We start from the raw sequence: 17,995 nt of genomic DNA, 5'->3' as shown, positions 1-17,995 counted from the left end.
TTATGAGTAGCCAGGAAACCTCTTTGCCACAAAGACTTTTATGGCAGGTTATGTGCGTCGTGAATGACATATCAAAATTGACAGAAAAGCTTTTTACAGCGTGCAAATTCACTACTAGAATTATGCTCATAGACATCACGACAATTACATCGGTGAGAAATACACGCGATGTAAAACAATGTCATTAGCATCGATTCCTCAAAAACCGATTTCTATGCATATAACTAACATCGCTTTTTACTGTTGACCGATGTCTATATTTTGAATCAAAAATTTTCAAAAACGCGGAAAGACTAAGTTAAAAAATTTCAGGAACGGGGGAACAAAATTTTCATTCCCCACACTTATTATTTTTCCACTACTTTCACACAATTGAAAGCTGGCGACCTTCTCTCTTGTTATTCCCCGAACCCTAGCCCTCTCCTCCTTCCTCTCCCACTCTCTTTCCACAGCCACCACCGCTTCCCTCTCCTCCGCTCACTCCCGCTACTATCTCTCTCTCTCATTAACCGCCTCCGCCTCTTGCCGGAGCCATCACCTCCACGAGCAAGCTCTCTCTCTCTCTGGGATCTCGGAAGACTGAAAGAAGGCAAAGAACCCTTTTCTCAATCTCACTCTCGAATGGGGAAAATCAATTGCTTCTGTGAACCAAGACAACATCCCAGGGGCGACCGGCTACCACTCCTTGTCCTAAGACGACTAGGGTTTGGAAAATCCTAATCAAGCAAAACTTCTGGCAGGAAAGATTTTCCTAGAGAGATCGATCATCTCTGAAGCGGAATTTCGCTGCCTTTAATTTGCAGTGAAACGATGGGCAGAGGAAAGTACAAGAACAAGCCCACTGGTCAGCGCCAGTTCTCCAGTCGCGAAGATCTTCGTAAGCCCCCGTTTCTCTCCTCCTTTGTTTCATTCCAAAGAAAACAGCTTGATTCGTGTTTATTTCATTCTCAGAACATGAATAATGATTTCAATTCTCAGAACATGATAATGATTTCAGTTCTAGTAATGGTGTATTACTATTCGGATTTGGGTTGGAACTTGAGGAATGATTATTGATTATGAAAGACCAGAATTTAACAAGTCATTGCAAGGTCACCCTTTTCTTGTCTTAAGATTTTAGCTATGTTTGATGTCAATTGCAAGTTCAAGCAGCTGCCAACTCATATTTATTTTTAAGTATTGGCTGAATAATCTAGGAAAGAATTATAGTTTTATTTTTACTTTCTCAATATGATCCCATGTAATGAAAACTTAAACACTAGTCGACATTCCGGAATTTCATTGTTGGTTTTCATTGTTTTGGGGATATTTACTCGGCTCTAGATGATATTTCAATAGATTGTACCAATGAGTGTTGCTTCTTAATATGAACTCCTTGTAAGTTTTGATTGATTTGGGGATGTTCTATTGTTCTTGAGATGGATAGGAGTGAAGGTTAGGCATGACACTGCCTTTGTGTCTTACTAAATGGTCTAATTCTGTTTCTTTGCCAAAACAAATTAATGACTTCCTTTTCATATGTGTAAAAGATAGAGGGAAGGGAAATAAATATGAAACTAGATGCCCTTATAATATTACAATTTCCAGTTTATTTTTGAAAATCATGATATCAACTGATTTGAACTTTGGAATTGTTGTGACATGTTTTCGTACTCTTGCCGACATGCTCTATCTGCTTCATATTTTCATCAAGTTGAGGACAACTTATATATCACCAAAAACTAGAGTTTTTGGGAGGGGTGAACTTGTTATCGATCCCAAAAAGATTGCTAGAAGGTATCTGAGATAAGATTTCTTCGTAGATCTTATAGCTACACTGCCTCTCCCTCAGGTATGCCATCATCATCATCATAAACATACTTTTGCTCAATTAGTATACTGGTCTAGAGTGATTCATCTACAATGTACTATTTATTGGCATTTTGATTTGTGAATTTGGCTTACTGAACATGATTAGATAAGTTTAGTCAAATTAAGTCATACAAGTGTATGCTAGCCCTTTCTGTTTAACAAGAAACTGTAGGATATTTTTAGTGCCATTTGGACTTTACTGCACTATTGACTGTAAGAAACTGTAGGATATTTTTCTCATACAATCTGTTTCAATCTATCTCAGCTCCTATGGTCAGACTTTGACTACAAGCACATATATCAGTGAAACTTCTTTTGCTATACTCATTGCTATTTTGGGTCTGGTTTTGTTTGCACACTTAATTGGAAATATGCAGGTATGTTACCTTGTTTATGATCAAAACATCATATTGTGTTTTCTGACAAAGAAAAAAAAAATGCTGTAACTTCTTCCACTTCAGTAACAAGGTTTCTTCTTTTCTTCATGCTGATATTTTAGACACATTCTATGTTGTTAACTCATACTCTGTTTCAATTTTATATTTCCAAATAGCTTGAGTTTGACAAACTGAACTGATGCATGATCTTTGATAGTTTGTCTTTCGGTTCTCACTTTTCTTCAAAACTATATATGAGTTTGGATGAACTTATCAAATTGGACTATCACTTGTATAAATTATTTCAGAAACTACGGTTTCCAGACCCAGTGACCTGTTTCTGTAAAACTGTAATTTTATGTTAATAATTTGAAGTTATTTTCTTCTGAGAATTTGTAGTGGACTTGTTAAAGAGTATTTAAGACTTGGAATCTCCTAAAAAATATTTTTCTATAATTAGTTATGATTTTTCAAAGTTATAGGTCTGTTGCAGGAATTTCTGAAAACAGTATCACTGTCATGTTCTTTATGTTTCTTTTAGTATCTTTTTATGTACAATCTTGCTTCGAGAAACCAGTACTTTAGAAGTAGGCATTCCCACCTTTCATATGAAACCAGCCTGCCTCCATTTGGAGTTCGTATGAAAGATTTATATCACGACAAATTTGGCTTTGTGCATGAGCATTTCTGCTGCACAGTTTTACTTTACAAATCAGATCTCAAATAACCATTTCTAGATGTTCAATGTGTGCTATAATCCAGTATTTCTATTGTATGATAAAGCAATTAGTTTGTTTTTATTTGGGGGGCTACAAGGTGATATCATTGTTGCAACCTTGGACCATAAAAATGATGGGGTTCCTTGAAAAGGAAACCACTTGGGAATTTTAAAAATGTATATAGCTGCTTGTTCTATCATATTTTGGAGTGCTTTTACATTCTTCTTGTCTAATAATGTACATAAATATGATATTTATTGGTTCAGATCCGCCTTCTTTTGGCTATCAGTTAAGACATAGGAGAGGAAAATCAGAAACTACTCGTGCTCAGTACATAAACACAAAGGATGTGAGGTTTGTCTATATTTTTCTACCTAGCCTCCTGCAATGCTAGGCCTAGAAGTAGCACCAGTTTGGTTCTTAATGGAATTTCCTGGGGCACATTGTTTCATGTAGGCTGACAATAAGCACTTGGAATGTTGCTGGAAGAGTTCCGGATGAAAACCTTGATATTGATGATTGGATTTCTTCAGAAGAGCCATCGGACATCTACATTTTCGGGTCAGTACTTTCTATCTTCCTTTTCATAATCAACCTAGGCACATACTTTCAGTACTTTCTATCCCAGAAAGGTATAGTTAAGTTAACCAACAGATTGTGTTGTGGATGCTAGGATAGGAATGTCTTGTAAGGTCAATGTCTTTTTGTCTTTCCCTTTTCCTTTCCTTTCTTTCCTTCTGTTTTTCTTGTTATAGCTAATTGTTCATTTCATTTTATTTGCAGGTGAAAACAGAAGAACAAATGAGATATAAGTATGGCGAGGCTTGCTTTCGTTTATGTTTCTAGTATTATGTACCATTTAGACTTAAATTTTTGTTTTATTTCGACATGTTATGCATAAAAATACTTGGGATGTTGTTATGTACTTTGAGCATCAATATTAATCAAAATTTATTTACTTACAATATGTATTCTCATTAGATTTCCTAGCAATAGTTACAAGTCAGTTTATAACTATAAAAATGAAGTCATATAAGAACTAATACATCAGTTCTAAAAGAAAAAATTGATGTCCCATTAGCCAATGGATAACAAAATATTAAGTAAGAAACGATGTAAAACAACGCAATGGACATCGACTTATTAAGTAAGAAACGATGTAAAACAACGCAATGGACATTGATTTATTAAATGAAAAACGATGTCTAGTATAAGTATAAACATCAGTGTCAACCTCAAAAACTGATGTTTTATATAAGCTTGGACAACACTTCGTAAAAGGAAACGATGTTTAACATAATAATGAACATCGGTTAAGTAATACAAAAGAATGTAGATTCAATCTTAAATAGTGTGATATATGGCAAGTACCCGTAAAGCTTATAAACAGCAGGCAAATTTCAAAAATACCGATGTGTAAGAATATATTACACATCGTTTCTAGAATGAGTAACGATGTTAAAATGAATACTAGTGCTATTGGACCTATATTTCGTTAAGCATTAAATGCATAAATATGAAGGTTTAACAATATCTAAAAACACCAATTTGTTATCATAATAGCAGTTTAACATCGATTATAGAATCTAATCCGATGTTTATTGTAGTATGGGACATCGGTTTTTAACCGATTTCTATTTTTTGGCGATCTTTTACATCACCCACTAACACATGTGTACAAATTTTTTTTTACATCGGTTTCTGGCCGATGTATATGAGAAAAATTCTAGTAGTGATTGGGCCTTAAAAAATTGGGCAACTACTTCTTTTACGGCATGCAAAAGTGTGCCATAAAAAAGGTCTTTTACGGCGTTCGTTGTAGGCCGTGAATAGAGTATTTTACGGCATGCCCAGTGCGCCGTAAATAAGTGGTCATAAAGGTCATTTACGGCGTGCTTTCTTGACATTCACGGCGTGCAAACATCCCATAAATCAAATTGGATTATAGAGGAATGTCTTTTACGGCCTGCTTGGATGCACAATTACGACATGCTTATGAACGCCGTTAAAGAGGAATGTCTTTTACAGCTCCGACATTTACAGCCTACTTTTGTGCGCCGTAAAAGGGTATTTACGGCGCACAATGTGGGCGGTAAAAGACTGTTTTTGGTGTAGTGTTAGTCTCATGAAGTTTTACTAATAATCTACTATGAGCATACGGTATCAGCTTCCTGGGGTTCAGTTTGGTCAGAAGTACTTTCTTGAAGCTTTGTATTGGTAGTTTGTGTTATTTGTTATGTCCTACCCATAATTTGAAGTTCCTACTCTGGACATAGGGAAATTAATAATCATTTTGAAAAATTTATTTCAAGGTGCTAATGATGCTGGTATTAATCAAATAGGCTAGAGAACTAGTTGCGGCTCTAGTAATAAGTAAGGGTTATTCTGTACAAAATGATACCAATGTAGTATGACTATCAATTTCTTCCATAAGTGACAATGCACCACCCCCGCTTAATCTTTGTTATTGTTAAAACATACCCAAAGTGAAATTTGTGGTAGTAGCTAGACTATATTATTGGGATGGTTATTGATGAATTAGATTCAAACCAATTAGTGATATAGTACTTTTCCATGTAGGATGCCGATCAACTTTTGGAATCATAAATGAAGGTTAATTGATATTGGTAATGTAAGACCTTGGAAATTTGTTATTAATTCCTAAATGTTTCCTGGGATTAATAAAGTGTTCGTTTGTACGATTTCGTGGTTCGAGGGTGGAGTGGAATTATTTTCGGACGAATAATTATTCGAAGTGCACGTTTTAGGTGGTTCACAAAGGTTGACTTTTTATACGTTTAGATTCTGTGAGAAGTTTCTTCATGAAAGTCGTAGAGCGCGTCGATACGAGTTCGTGGACATGTGGAACGCGGAAATCGGAGTTCGTATGAAGAAGTTATGGCCTTCTGAAAAAGTTTCCATTTTGGTTAAATAGGAAAAAAATCCGAAAATATCAGAAAAATACCAACTTTCCATTTTCGGAAAGTTTTCTCTCTCCCCGAGCCCGATCGGCCTCTCACCTTAGCCGACCGATTTCTTCCTTCTCCGGCCACCTTTTGCTTCGATTCCAAAGGGAATCCTGCTCTCCTCAGTCCCCTCTACACGTCTGTGGTGGTGATTCGTCGTGGGAAGCACCGTAGACGACGCTACAAGGCCGAGAAGTTGCACGGTGGAGCTGCAAATTGCCGGCCTTGGTTCTCCCAGCTACGACCACTATAGCTCGAGTTCTTTGAGGGCTTTTCTAGCCCAGAGGAAGTAGAAGCTACACCCAAGAAGGCTTGCAGCGATTTGATCTGTGGTGATCGAATTTTGGAGTTTTTGAAACTAGGGTTTTTCGAATCCTTCGGCTTGCGAGGTAAAATTATACTTTTTGGCTCATAATCTGATTATGGTGTAGTTATAAAAGTTTCAATTGGAGTTGAGATGAAGAACTTTGATGTTGGAAGTTTTGTCAAATTTTGACTTTGGTTTGGTGGCGGTGCCGCCACTGTGGTGGTGGTTTCCGGCGGCTTCCGGCCACCTCTGGGGCAGTTTCTGCTCCTCAGTGCGATCTACTCGTTGATACGAGCATTTCGATATATAGTTTGTAATTTTTGGAAGTCGTATGAGCATGTTATGAATTTTCCAAGTTTTAGGGTTTTCGGTTCGATCGGTTTTCTATCCGCGAGGATTCGGCTGTCCGATCGACTTGTAGTTTTGATATAGTGATCGTAGAAGTGTTCCGAAGACGTCGGATGGTCTCGGATGAGGATTCGACTGTTGGATCGTCATATAATTGTGTTTTGTGAATTGTGTGTTTTGTGTGGTATTGAGTGTGACCTTGATGTGATTAGGTGATTGATGGAATTGCGTGAGCGGAGTTTGGATGATTTTGTGCTTGTCTTGGTATTTGTGTGAAGACGCAGCTGGAGTTAGAGGTGAGTAAATCTCACGTGGTTCATTTACGAACGGATTTATTTATTACTCGGAATTACTTGTTTAATTGTTAAATCATTTTCGAAACAAATTATTTGTTTTAAAATATATGAACTTGATCGACAACGGTTCATGGGTAGGTTAAAACAATGTTTTGATATAAAATGATTTTCGAGAGGAATAATTTATAAAACTATAGTTGGTATTAGTGGTCATTCCTGCGTGAATGACTACGTATATATATATTTACGTGGAATATATATATATTGGATGGTGTGACATTGGTGAAGTAATGATTGAGAGTTGATTGAATTGTTATTTCGAGCATTTCTCTTACGAGCATACAATTATCATAATGTGTTGATTATTGTGTAAAAGTGTGTTTTGCTTGAGGAAAGTATTTGAGTCGTGGGATTTGTTTTAAATGTTTTGTTATGAGGACGGGGGGTCCAAAGTTCGATGGTTTAATGATAACCGAAGTATGATTGTTCTGAGGACGGTGGGCGTCCAAAGTTCGACTGTTTAATTATAACCGAAGTAGGATTGTTCTGAGGACGGGTGACAAGACCCACCCCGAATCCCACCCTGGAATTCGAAGTGGCCCTGCGGGACCCACCTTTAAAGGAGATTTACCAAAAATTTCGGCATAACCTCCCTTAAAAATGGATAACCCAAAACCCTGCGGAAAACAAAATTCACTTCTAATAGTCCAACCACAACTCCTGGAGCCGCCTTGCTCCCAAATTCAACAAATCCCATCACAAGCTAACAACGTCAAACATATTATCCAAAAAGGGGTACAAGTTACTACAATCACCAAAGTTAGGTCATAGACCTCAAATATAATTCATACAAGTTTGGGTCACATATCCCTTAGTAATCAGAGCATTCTAGGAATAAAGTTTAACATAGAGTACCGTAGGCTAAATAAATAACCTACAAAATATGATGACGGAAGCGGATGCGGTCACTATGGCTCACTCCTGAACGCCGAGCAGCAACACTGAAAACTGGGCATTTGAAACCGAAGGGCCCAGGGGAAAAGTATATAAAAACGTTAGCGTGAGTGGACAAAAATAAACAATTTTTAAACAAAATGGATTTTTATACTTTCCCACAATTATTTCATTAAAAACTTTCGATGCATGCAATAATTATGAAAACAAGCCACGAGAAGCTCCTCTCAAGAAATGGGGCTAGTCACAAATAACCACGAAGAAGAATATAAATTCCGATGCTCGAGAAATAGGACCAGCCCCGCTGGTTAAACAGAAATCGGACTAGACCCCGCTAGTCAAGAACAACAATAAACGGATACGGGGAAGAGAATTCACCATACGGGAATGGAGCCTCTCAGGCTCTACCTACCCTCGACTGCCACTCACACATAGATTGTGCGAGGAGGAGAACTAATAACCTCGACTGCCACCCACGTGAGGAGGAGAATAAGCTACCTCAACTGCCACTCACAAACACAAAGTAAGTGAGGAGGAGACCTAATCGAATGACCCGAGTATGGTGAGGAAAAACATTCAAAAACCAATAAATCCATAAGGCTTCCCATATTTCTCACGAGATAAAATGTAATCCAACGACGTGACCCCGCACGCCAAAACTTAAAATATATAAGTGAGAAAATAATAACGAAACGACGGCCTGTCCCACACGCCAAAAATATTCTCTAAAACATAATTGAAGAAGCAATGAATAATATATAATAATTCCCTCGAGAAATCTCAATTCCAATGCTATTCTAGAAAAAAAATCTTAAAATCGACGAATAAAATTATACTTTTAAATTCCGGAAATACTTCGGAAGATAATTCGTCGAAAATCGCATGAATCATAAATTCAAATAATGATCATATATCGGATATAAACACCAAAAGCTTAGTATCCACGAAATATATCACAAATCCATTTCTTAAATCATAATTGAGAATAACTCATAATTAATCTTCAAAAATTTAATCGTATTCCCGAAAACAAGTAAATCAAACTCCGAGCATAATAAATTCGTATCCGAAATTTATATGGAAAAACAATCTCAAAATTATAATCCAAGACAAAATATTATGCTCGATAATAAAATGATAAATAAATTATTATTTCATGAAAATAAATGCATGCATCATTCTTAAAAATAAAAGTCCACTCACAGTATGCGGTCAATCCTGACGTCGCTCATGATTTTCCTCGTATGGAGACTCCTCTCGTCCTGTACGAATAGCATTCATAAATATATATATATTTCACAGGACGGAAATTAACTTTACGATACTTAGAAATGGAAATTCAAAACATCCCCCTTCCAAAAATCCAACTCCTCAACTCTCCACAATATCCATCCTTAATACTCCAACATTAATCATTCATTGATGTAAGATCTAAAGTGAATTCGAAAGAAATTCGGCGATCGAATTCACGTAAATCAATAATAAACCATTTATACTCAATTCGTAATTCCTCCGATTTCCACCAAACTTCATGTATCAAATTCTACAATCAACATAGGATTTATGGAACTAAAACTATAATTAAAACGCTGCTCTACGCGCCACCACGCGCCACCTACAGTGGCGGCACGTGGGGTCCACGCGCCGGCGACCACTACCTCCGATGACCACCAAATTCCGGCAATAGCATCTACACAACAAGGCCAATCAACTTCCCAACTACAACATTAACCAATTTTACCTCGAAGTGGTCGAATCAAGCCGGTGAAGGAAAGCCCCGAAGCTTCAAGAACCCTAGTAATGCAAATCGTTAATTCGACCTCTACAATGCAAATTGGAATGAAATACTTTAGGGGAAATGATCTCCATCAATAACCGAACCTTCGACGTTAACTTGGTGGCCGGAGGTGGCCGGAATTGCCGGAAATCGGCGAAACCCCAAACTGCAGCCGGAGCGAACTTTGCTTCGATCTGGAATTTCTCGGCCAAATCTCCAAAATCCCAGGTCACTAGGGTCTAGAGAGGGAAGAGGCGCTCCTGTGGTGGCCGGCTGCACGCCGGTTGGTGGCCGGAAAGTGTGGAATCGAAGGGAGGAAGAGAAAACCCGAAGGGAAGGGAGAAGAGTCGGGGGAGAGGAGAGAGAAAAAGGGGTGGGTTTCCGGTTTTGGAAACCTACCCGGGTAACTTTCCATATATATTAAATTTTTACCATGAACAGTAATTTTCGTAATTCACTCATAACTTTTGCATACGAACTCCAATTTTTACGTACCACATATGCCCGCGCTCGGTTTAACGTCCTCTACAACTTTCATGAAGGAAATTTTCTCAAATTGTTAACCCATAAAAAGTCAACTTCTAGCCACCCCCTAAAAGATAAAACTATAACCACGAATGGTAAAACATAAAGTGATTCGTGCAACTCAGTAAAAGGGGTAAATCGGATGTGGGGTGTAACAACGGGGGCGTCCAAAGTTCGACGGTTTAATAGTAACCGAAGTGCAAGATATTGTAAGGCTGAACCTCGGCCGAGGTGACAGGTTACGATTCAGTTAGAGCTCTAGTATGTTGCAGGCGTACCGTCATGATGGTAACGGGGTTACTGCATCATGAGTGCGTAGTCGGTGTATGTGTACCGTCATGGTGGTAACGATGTTACTGCATCATGAGTACGTAGTTTTCGGAGAACCTTACTGGTGTTCTTTCTTGGTTTACATGTGAGAATGGGATTCTATAAATGCAGTTGTGTTGATGGGTGATCATCGACTCTAGTGTGAGTTGTTGACCTGTGTGGTGATCTGTGTGATGAGCTGTGTGGTGATTGACGTTATTAATGGATGTTTTTAGTAAAGGTTTCTATTTATTTCTATTATTGAATTGTTTGTTTTCTTGGTAATCTCCTGAACTAAATTCTATGCAGGGATTACTGTTTATGAATTGATTGTTTTAATGTAATTCCCTGAACTAAATTTTATGCAGGGATTACTATGATTTTTATTATTTGTTTTAATGTAATCTCCTGAACTAAACTATATGCAGGGATTGCTATGATTTTGAATTTTGTGTTTTTAGTGGTCTCCTGAACTAATTTTCTAAGCAGGGATTACTGGTTTTATTTACTTTAATGATGTGAGTGCAGTTGTGGTTGAGACTCGTGGTGAGTCAAGAAATGTTTTATCACGTCATTGTGGTGATAAGTGCTTTATGTTGAGAGGAAAGAAGTGTGATTTCGTGGTTGTGTTGTCAAGACTGAAAATGATTTGAAACGTCACTGAGGTGACAACTACTTTTGTTGAGTTAAATGAAGGTTGATTTTGTAGTTCGTTGTGTTTTAAAATGTTTAAAACATAATTGAGTTTAATTGATTCGTTGAAGTATTGTGAAATTGGATGCTTGAGTCGAGAGTCAGAACATGTTGATTTTGATATGAGTTAACTTACGTGAGCATGATATTGAAGGATGGTTTTGTATGTTTGGTTGTGTTTTGTGAAATTAAATGTTGTTGCTTTAATTCTTCTCACGAGTTGAGAAATTATAAGCATGCGTGACGTGAGTCACTTTAATTGAGTTTACTCATACGGGCTGAAAGGCTTACCGGGTTTGTTTTGTTCAATCCCGGTGCACTATTCTATGGTGTAGGGTTTATTGTGCAGGTTTGAATATCGAGTGATCATTATCAAAGCTGAGGTGTACGTTCGATGGCGTGGACGTGGAAGGGTGCTCTTAGTTTTAAGTCTTCCGCTGGGTAGTGAGTTGTGGTGGGTGTGTTTACTTATTGAATTGTCATTCAGTTTGATTTGTAAACTATCTGTAATGTAATATGTGACTCTAAAGAACGAGTCGGTATTGACATTGTGAGCTCAGTTTGTTTGTTGCTTAGTTTAAATGAAAAAAAATTTCTATGTGTGTTTTCTTGTGTTTGTTCTCGCGTTTCGGATTTGAATTTCTTTATTCAAAATTCATATTTGGTGACAGGTAATAAGCTATCCCAATTTCATGTGTGGTTGACATAGATCACTACAAGAGAAAATAGCAAAAGCGAGGAATTTCATTGTGACAACCCAAAAATCGTCTTAAAAACTTGGCAAATACGAGGAAATTTTAGTTGTCGCACATGATCCAATCGTGACAACCAATTTGTCGCATAAAGTAGGTATTTGAGACAAATTGACAGTTGTTGCCCATTTGACATTTTGCGGCACCCAATTCCTCGCAAAATGTCAATTAGGCGACAATTTCTACCAACTGTCGGGTAATGTTTGTGTGACAACTTTAACTTCCTCACAAAAGATTAATTATGAGACTATTTTTGCGGATTGTTGTTTAATCTTTTTGTGACAACTAGATTTTTGTCGCTGAAGTCTGATTCAGTGACCACTTTTATGAGTTGTCAGTAAATGATTATGTGACAACTTACCTTCCTCGCTGAAAATCAATTTGGTGACAACTTTAATAGGTTGTCGCTTAATGTTTATGTGACAATTTGAATTTCCTCACTGAAAACTAATTAAGCGACAACTTCTACTAGTTGTCGGTTAATGTTTATGTGACAACTTTAATTTTCTCACAAAAGACCTAATTAGCCTAGGTTTTGCCTCCTTCTTTGACATCAGGTACTTCAAAGCTGCATGATCAGAATAAATAATAACTTCAGTACCCAACAAATAAGATCAAAATTTTTCTAAGGCAAACACAACAGCTAAAAATTCTTTTTCAGTTGTAGAATAATTGAGTTGAGCATCATTGAGGGTCCTTGACGCATAGTAGATGGCATAGGGCTTCTTGTCCTTTCTTTGACCAAGCACGGCCCCAATGGCATAGTCTGAGGCGTTACACATAATCTCAAAGGGTAGTGACCAATCTGGTGGAAGCATGATGGGTGCAGACGTCAAGAGGTTCTTCAATGTGTTGAACGCAACCTTGCAATCCTCTAATTGGAACTGAAATGCCACATCCTTTTGGAGAAGACGACATAGAGGCCTAGAAATCTTGGAAAAAGTCCTTGATGAAGCTTCTGTAGAACCCTGCATGTCCAAGAAAAGAATAGACCTCCCTCACACTTGTGGGGTATGGTAACAAGATCTACTCCTAGCCCAAGAAAATGAAGAAAAGAAGGAGAAGGTGTTGTATTACTTGAGTCGAACTCTCACAGGACCGGAATTGAACTAGCCACCGATAGAGAAAATCTGTCTTGCACTCGTCTTCGCCATCCAAAAGTTAAGACATTACATGCAAGCTTACACAGTGCATCTAGTGGCACGAGCTGACCCAGTCAAGTTTGTTATGTCACAACCAGTCTTGACAGGGTGAATGGTGAAATGGGCACTACTCCTCAATCAGTATGAAATCATTCACATACCGGCCAAAGCAGTTAAAGGACAAGCATTGACTGATTTCCTAGCGGACCATCTTATCCTTGCAGATTGGGAGATTTCAGATGACTTGCCGAATGAAGAAGTCTTTAATACAGAGATCCTCCTTGCTTGGCAAATGTTCTTCGAGGTCTTCACAAGCAGATGAGGCAGGAGCTGGTGTGGTCTTCACTTCTCCGCAAAGGCAGATATTGCCTTATGTCTTTACTCTTGGTGAACCATGTTCCAATAATGTTGCTGAGTACCAAGCGCTAATTATGGGACTACAAACCACAGCTGAAATGAAAATCTCAAATCTAGAGGTGTATGGAGACTCGAAGTTAGTAGTTGATCAATTACTAACTATCTATGAGGTGAAGAAAGAGGATTTAGTTCCTTATTTTCAGCTCGCCACACAACTTTTAAAGGGTTTTGATGCTGTCACACTAAAGCAAGTGCCAAGAAAAGAAAATCAAACGGCAGACGCTTTGGCCAACTTAGCAGCAGCTTTGGCATTATCAGAGGATGAAATCATACACCTTCCAATCTGCCAACGGTGGGTCGTGCCGACAATCTTTGAGCTTTGGCATGAAGACTCCAATGTTGTCTATGTTTATGTGATTGATGTTGATGACTGGAGGTACCCGTTGATTGATTACCTTAAGCGAAATAAGCTTTCCGATGACCCAAAGCAACGCTCGGACATAAGACGAAGAGTACCACGCTTCTTCTACTACAAGGACATTCTTTATCGACGATCATCATTTGATGGATTACTCCTTAGATGTCTGGGGAAAGAGGAAGCTGCTAAGGCTATGGAGGAAGCTCATTCAGGAGTATGCGGAGCTCACCAGTCAGGTCCTAAGCTCTATTTTCAAGTGAAGAGGATGGGTTACTATTGGCCCACCATGGTTAAAGATTGCATGGAGGATGCACAAAGGTGTCAAGCTTGTCAGTTTCACGCAAACTTCATCCATCAACCACTAGAGCCATTGCATCCAACGATTGCCTCCTACCCCTTCGATGTGTGGGGACTTGATGTTGTAGGGCCCATAACTCCAAAATCCTCCGCCAATCACTCATACATTCTAACGGCTACGGATTCCTTTTCAAAGTGAGCAGAGGCGGTGCCGCTTAAGGAAATAAAGAAAGAAAATGTTGTAGACTTCATCAAAGGGAATATTATTCAACGATATGGTGTTCCGCGCTGTATCATCACAAACAATGCCAAGTACATTTCCAAGAGTGCCATGGAGAAACTCTGTGAGAAATATCACTTCAAGATGCATTTCTCTTCTATGTACAACGCCCCGGCTAATGGGTTGGCTAGCTGAATCATTTAACAAGACATTGTGTAATATTTTGAAGAAAGTTGTCAACAATACAAAAAGGGATTGACATGAAAGAATGGGCGAGGCGCTCTGGGCCTATAGAACGACATATAGAACTCCCACGAAAGCTACACCTTACTCCCTTGTATATGGTGTAGAAGCTGTCTTACCCTTGGAGAAACAAATTCCATCTCTGAGGATTGCTTTGCAAGAGGGACTGACTGATGAAGAGAATGTCAAGTTATGCCTTCAAGAGTTGGAAGCCTTAGATGAAAAGAGACTTGATGTGCAGCAGCACTTGGAATGCTATCAAGCTCGAATGTCACGAGCATTCAACAAAGGGGTTCGACCCCGATCCTTTCAAGTTGGTGACCTAGTACGTACTTGCCGTGTGCAGACCTATCATCATGACACACAAGACTGGTCCTAAGTTCAAGTCAAAGTGGGATGGACCTTATGTTGTCAGCGAAGTCTACACCAATAGAGCCTACAAAATTGTGGCTGAAGATGGCTTGAGAATTGGCCCCATAAATGGTAAGATGCTCCTAGCTAGCACGAGCCTAAACTGCACATGGCACAAAAAAAAAAAATCATCACCATCATCATCCATAAACCCTTGAACTACGTGATGACTTGATTCCTTCGTTGGAAGGATACGTAGGCAGCTTGGGGATGACAATTTCAAGTTCAGTCACATCAAATAAAAATAAAGGGTTTGTTTACCATTCATAAAGTAAATAAATAGAAAAGTACTTTATTTCCATAATAAGTTATGACTGTCAAAGTTTGACTTATTACAAGCAATAAAGGAAAATGAAAAAAAATCATCATAAACTACGAATGGAGAACAGATCTTCACACCCAAGTTAAACCCTTGAAGCTATTGCGGTGGCTCTCAAAAATATCTTGCAATGATTTTGTCGTCTCAAGCTCTGCAATGGTCACCTCGGGGGTCTCTTTGATTTGAGTCTTCTCTTTTTCTAAGTCAACAAGCTTCTTCTCCTGTAGTAGAAGTCTCTCGTCTAGTGAAGTCACTGTTTGCTCCAATTTTCGCTGTTCCTCCTTTAATTTCTCCAAAGACTTGAGTGCAGATTAGCAATGATCAGAGTCAGCTTGATGAATTGAAGTGACCTTTGCAATTTCTGACTCTGTGTTAGCCAGACGTTGATTACGTGTGCCTGGAGTAGCCTTGCGTCAACAAGCAAGCCGTGCCAAGTTGTATTGGTCAGCACTAGTCAACAATCCCTCAACTTTGCCCCTTACGGATGAAGGATCAATCCCATAAAGGCTAAGCTCAGCTATCAGCTTGTCAAGTTCCCCCTTGCTGGCAAGAATGGTCTTTGAGGAGTGCTTCATTATCGTATCCTCAATTTGTTCACGGTTCATACCTCTACTAGCAAGGCTAGTTCTCTACATCACCAAGCATAAGTAACTCCTACTTTGGGACATCCACAAGACATGGCAAGGCCCAACCGAGACATGCGTCATGTAGCCCTGTGTTCAGGCTACGCGGCGGTATCCGGAAGTCGCAAATCCGCCACCGGGAAGCCACCTTCCCGCCCTTGCCAAGTTGCCTCCACAAACTAAGCATTTCTACACTAGAATAGTTTCTACATTAGAATTGTGTGGTTGCTTGTCCCACATCGAAAAACATGTAAAGGAAGAGCATTCCTTCATCTATAAAAGGAATGCCTCCTCCCACAACTCAACATATTCATTCATTCCATTACACCTCTTGTAATCTTGTTGGGCCGCAAGGCTCGACACACTAGTACACATTCAAGTGGACGTAGTCTCCCGCTAAGGCGGGAGGTGAACCACTATACTTCGCTTGTGTCAATCTCTCTCTCTCTCTCTCTCACTCTCACTTAAGCTAACTAGAGATCCCCACGGATCGCTAACGTTAACATTGGCGCCGTCTGTGGGAAGCCGACACACAAAGGCTTCGTCGCACTTACCATTGAGTTAAGACATCTCAACATATCCTTAGCGGCAACTTGTGCCATCGGCCAAGTCAACGCTAACCATGGTTGGTCAACGCCCAACTCAAGAGTCAACGCTGCACTATTCAAAAAACTGATCAACATCACCGCCGCTCCGCAGCTTCTTCCGCTGGCCTCAGCGCCGCTGAGATCCTCTGCCAGTCTTTGGTGCACCATCTGCAACAGTTCACTGGCCATCTCCCGCTAGCAATTCCCAGAGGCAAAAACTTCGGCGACAAACTTCACCGGCAAAGCTTTCTCCTCCGAGCTCCAGGTCCGCTGCACCCCAGTTCCGCCGAACTCGGAGCCTCCGCCGAGCTCCGCTCTGCTGAGTTCCGAGTCTCCGCCGACCGCTGAGTGTCCGCCGAACATCGATCTTCAGCTGAGCTCAAGTGCCCAATCACCGCTGTCTCCGCCGAGCTCCAAGTGAGCACAAGGCTCCGCTCCGCCAGACAAGGCTTTCGCCAGCGAGTCTTCCGCCAGAGGGATCACAGCACCGCCACCGGCCTCTTCTGGAATGCTACCTCTAGCACCAGCACCGGCCATCGCCTCAGCACCGCCAACTGTGGCCTCGCTGACAGCTCTGCCTGCTCCGCTGAGCTCCGAGTTCCGCCGGCCTTCTTTCTCCGCCGGACTTCTCAGCTGGACGAGCTTCTTCCGCCGAACATCGACCTCCGCTGAGCCCAGCGGCCAATCCCCGCCAGCCAGGCTTCGGCCATGTCTGCTGCTAGCTTCCATCAGCGGAAACGCCAGCTGCCATCGGCCGCAAAGCAAGCTCCGCTCCGCCGGCAAGTTCCGCTAAATAGCAACTCACCTCCGCTAGCCGGTACGAGTCTCCGCCGGACTCTTGCTTCGCCGCCGGACTCTTGCGTCTCCGCCACACTTTGAGCATCCGCCAAACTTTCGGACCACCACCAGCGGCAAAAGCTCCATCTTCGCCGGCATCTTCCGCCCAACACTATCAGCGGCAAAACCTCCGCCGAACTTAGCCAGCGGCTCCGCTCGTATCCATCAGCGGAATCTCCCTTTCGCTAGGCAAGCCTCTAAAGCATCATTCTCAGCTGGACTGTTCACCGCCGAACTCCACCTCCACTGAGCTTCCCCTCCGCCGCCAGGCCTCCGCCAGGCGGGTCTCGGCCGAGCTCCAGGTCTGCCATCTCCGCTGAGCTCTGGGCTCCGCCCAACTATCCCACTCCTCCGCCAGGCACAGCTATGCCTACCCCAGGCCCCCGCCCACTGCAGGCCTCCGCCCAACTTCGACATCGAAACACCGCATCCGCCAGATAAGTGCCTTCCTCTTATCTTTACGCTCTTGCAATTTGAGCTACTGCTGATGCCATGACTACATGTCTCTATAACCCTTAAGCATGCCTACAACTTGTTATTAGCAGCTTTCCCACAAGTACATGCTACACACATACATGCTTAGATTCACTTTCATGTGACATTCATCTTGAACATTGTGACACTCATAGCTCAATTAAACATGCTCGGATAAACGCTTGCGAAAACG

General features: G+C 40.6%; 1 protein-coding gene across 2 annotated transcripts; it reads left to right on the top strand.

Annotated features, from left to right (window-relative positions):
- Window positions 1-2,115: 2,115 nt before the first annotated feature.
- Window positions 2,116-3,835, top strand: LOC133728447 (type I inositol polyphosphate 5-phosphatase 2-like). 2 transcript variants are annotated; one of them, XR_009855854.1, is made up of 4 exons: window positions 2,116-2,228; window positions 3,214-3,301; window positions 3,404-3,508; window positions 3,731-3,835. XR_009855854.1 is itself a non-coding variant. In XM_062155864.1 (3 exons), exons 1-3 carry the CDS (start codon window positions 3,183-3,185, stop codon window positions 3,732-3,734), a joined length of 228 nt encoding a protein of 75 aa, XP_062011848.1. In that variant the 5' UTR covers window positions 2,388-3,182; the 3' UTR covers window positions 3,735-3,835. The 2 variants fall into 2 exon arrangements, 1 of the variants encoding a protein (XP_062011848.1); XM_062155864.1 differs by lacking the exon at window positions 2,116-2,228 and having other exon boundaries at window positions 2,388-3,301.
- The last annotated feature ends 14,160 nt before the right edge of the window (window positions 3,836-17,995 follow it).

This window comes from Rosa rugosa, chromosome 2, assembly GCF_958449725.1.
Source record: "Rosa rugosa chromosome 2, drRosRugo1.1, whole genome shotgun sequence".
NCBI classification, from domain to species: domain Eukaryota; kingdom Viridiplantae; phylum Streptophyta; class Magnoliopsida; order Rosales; family Rosaceae; genus Rosa; species Rosa rugosa.
Note: the sequence above shows the minus strand (reverse complement) of the source record. Positions and strands in the feature narration are given on the sequence as shown.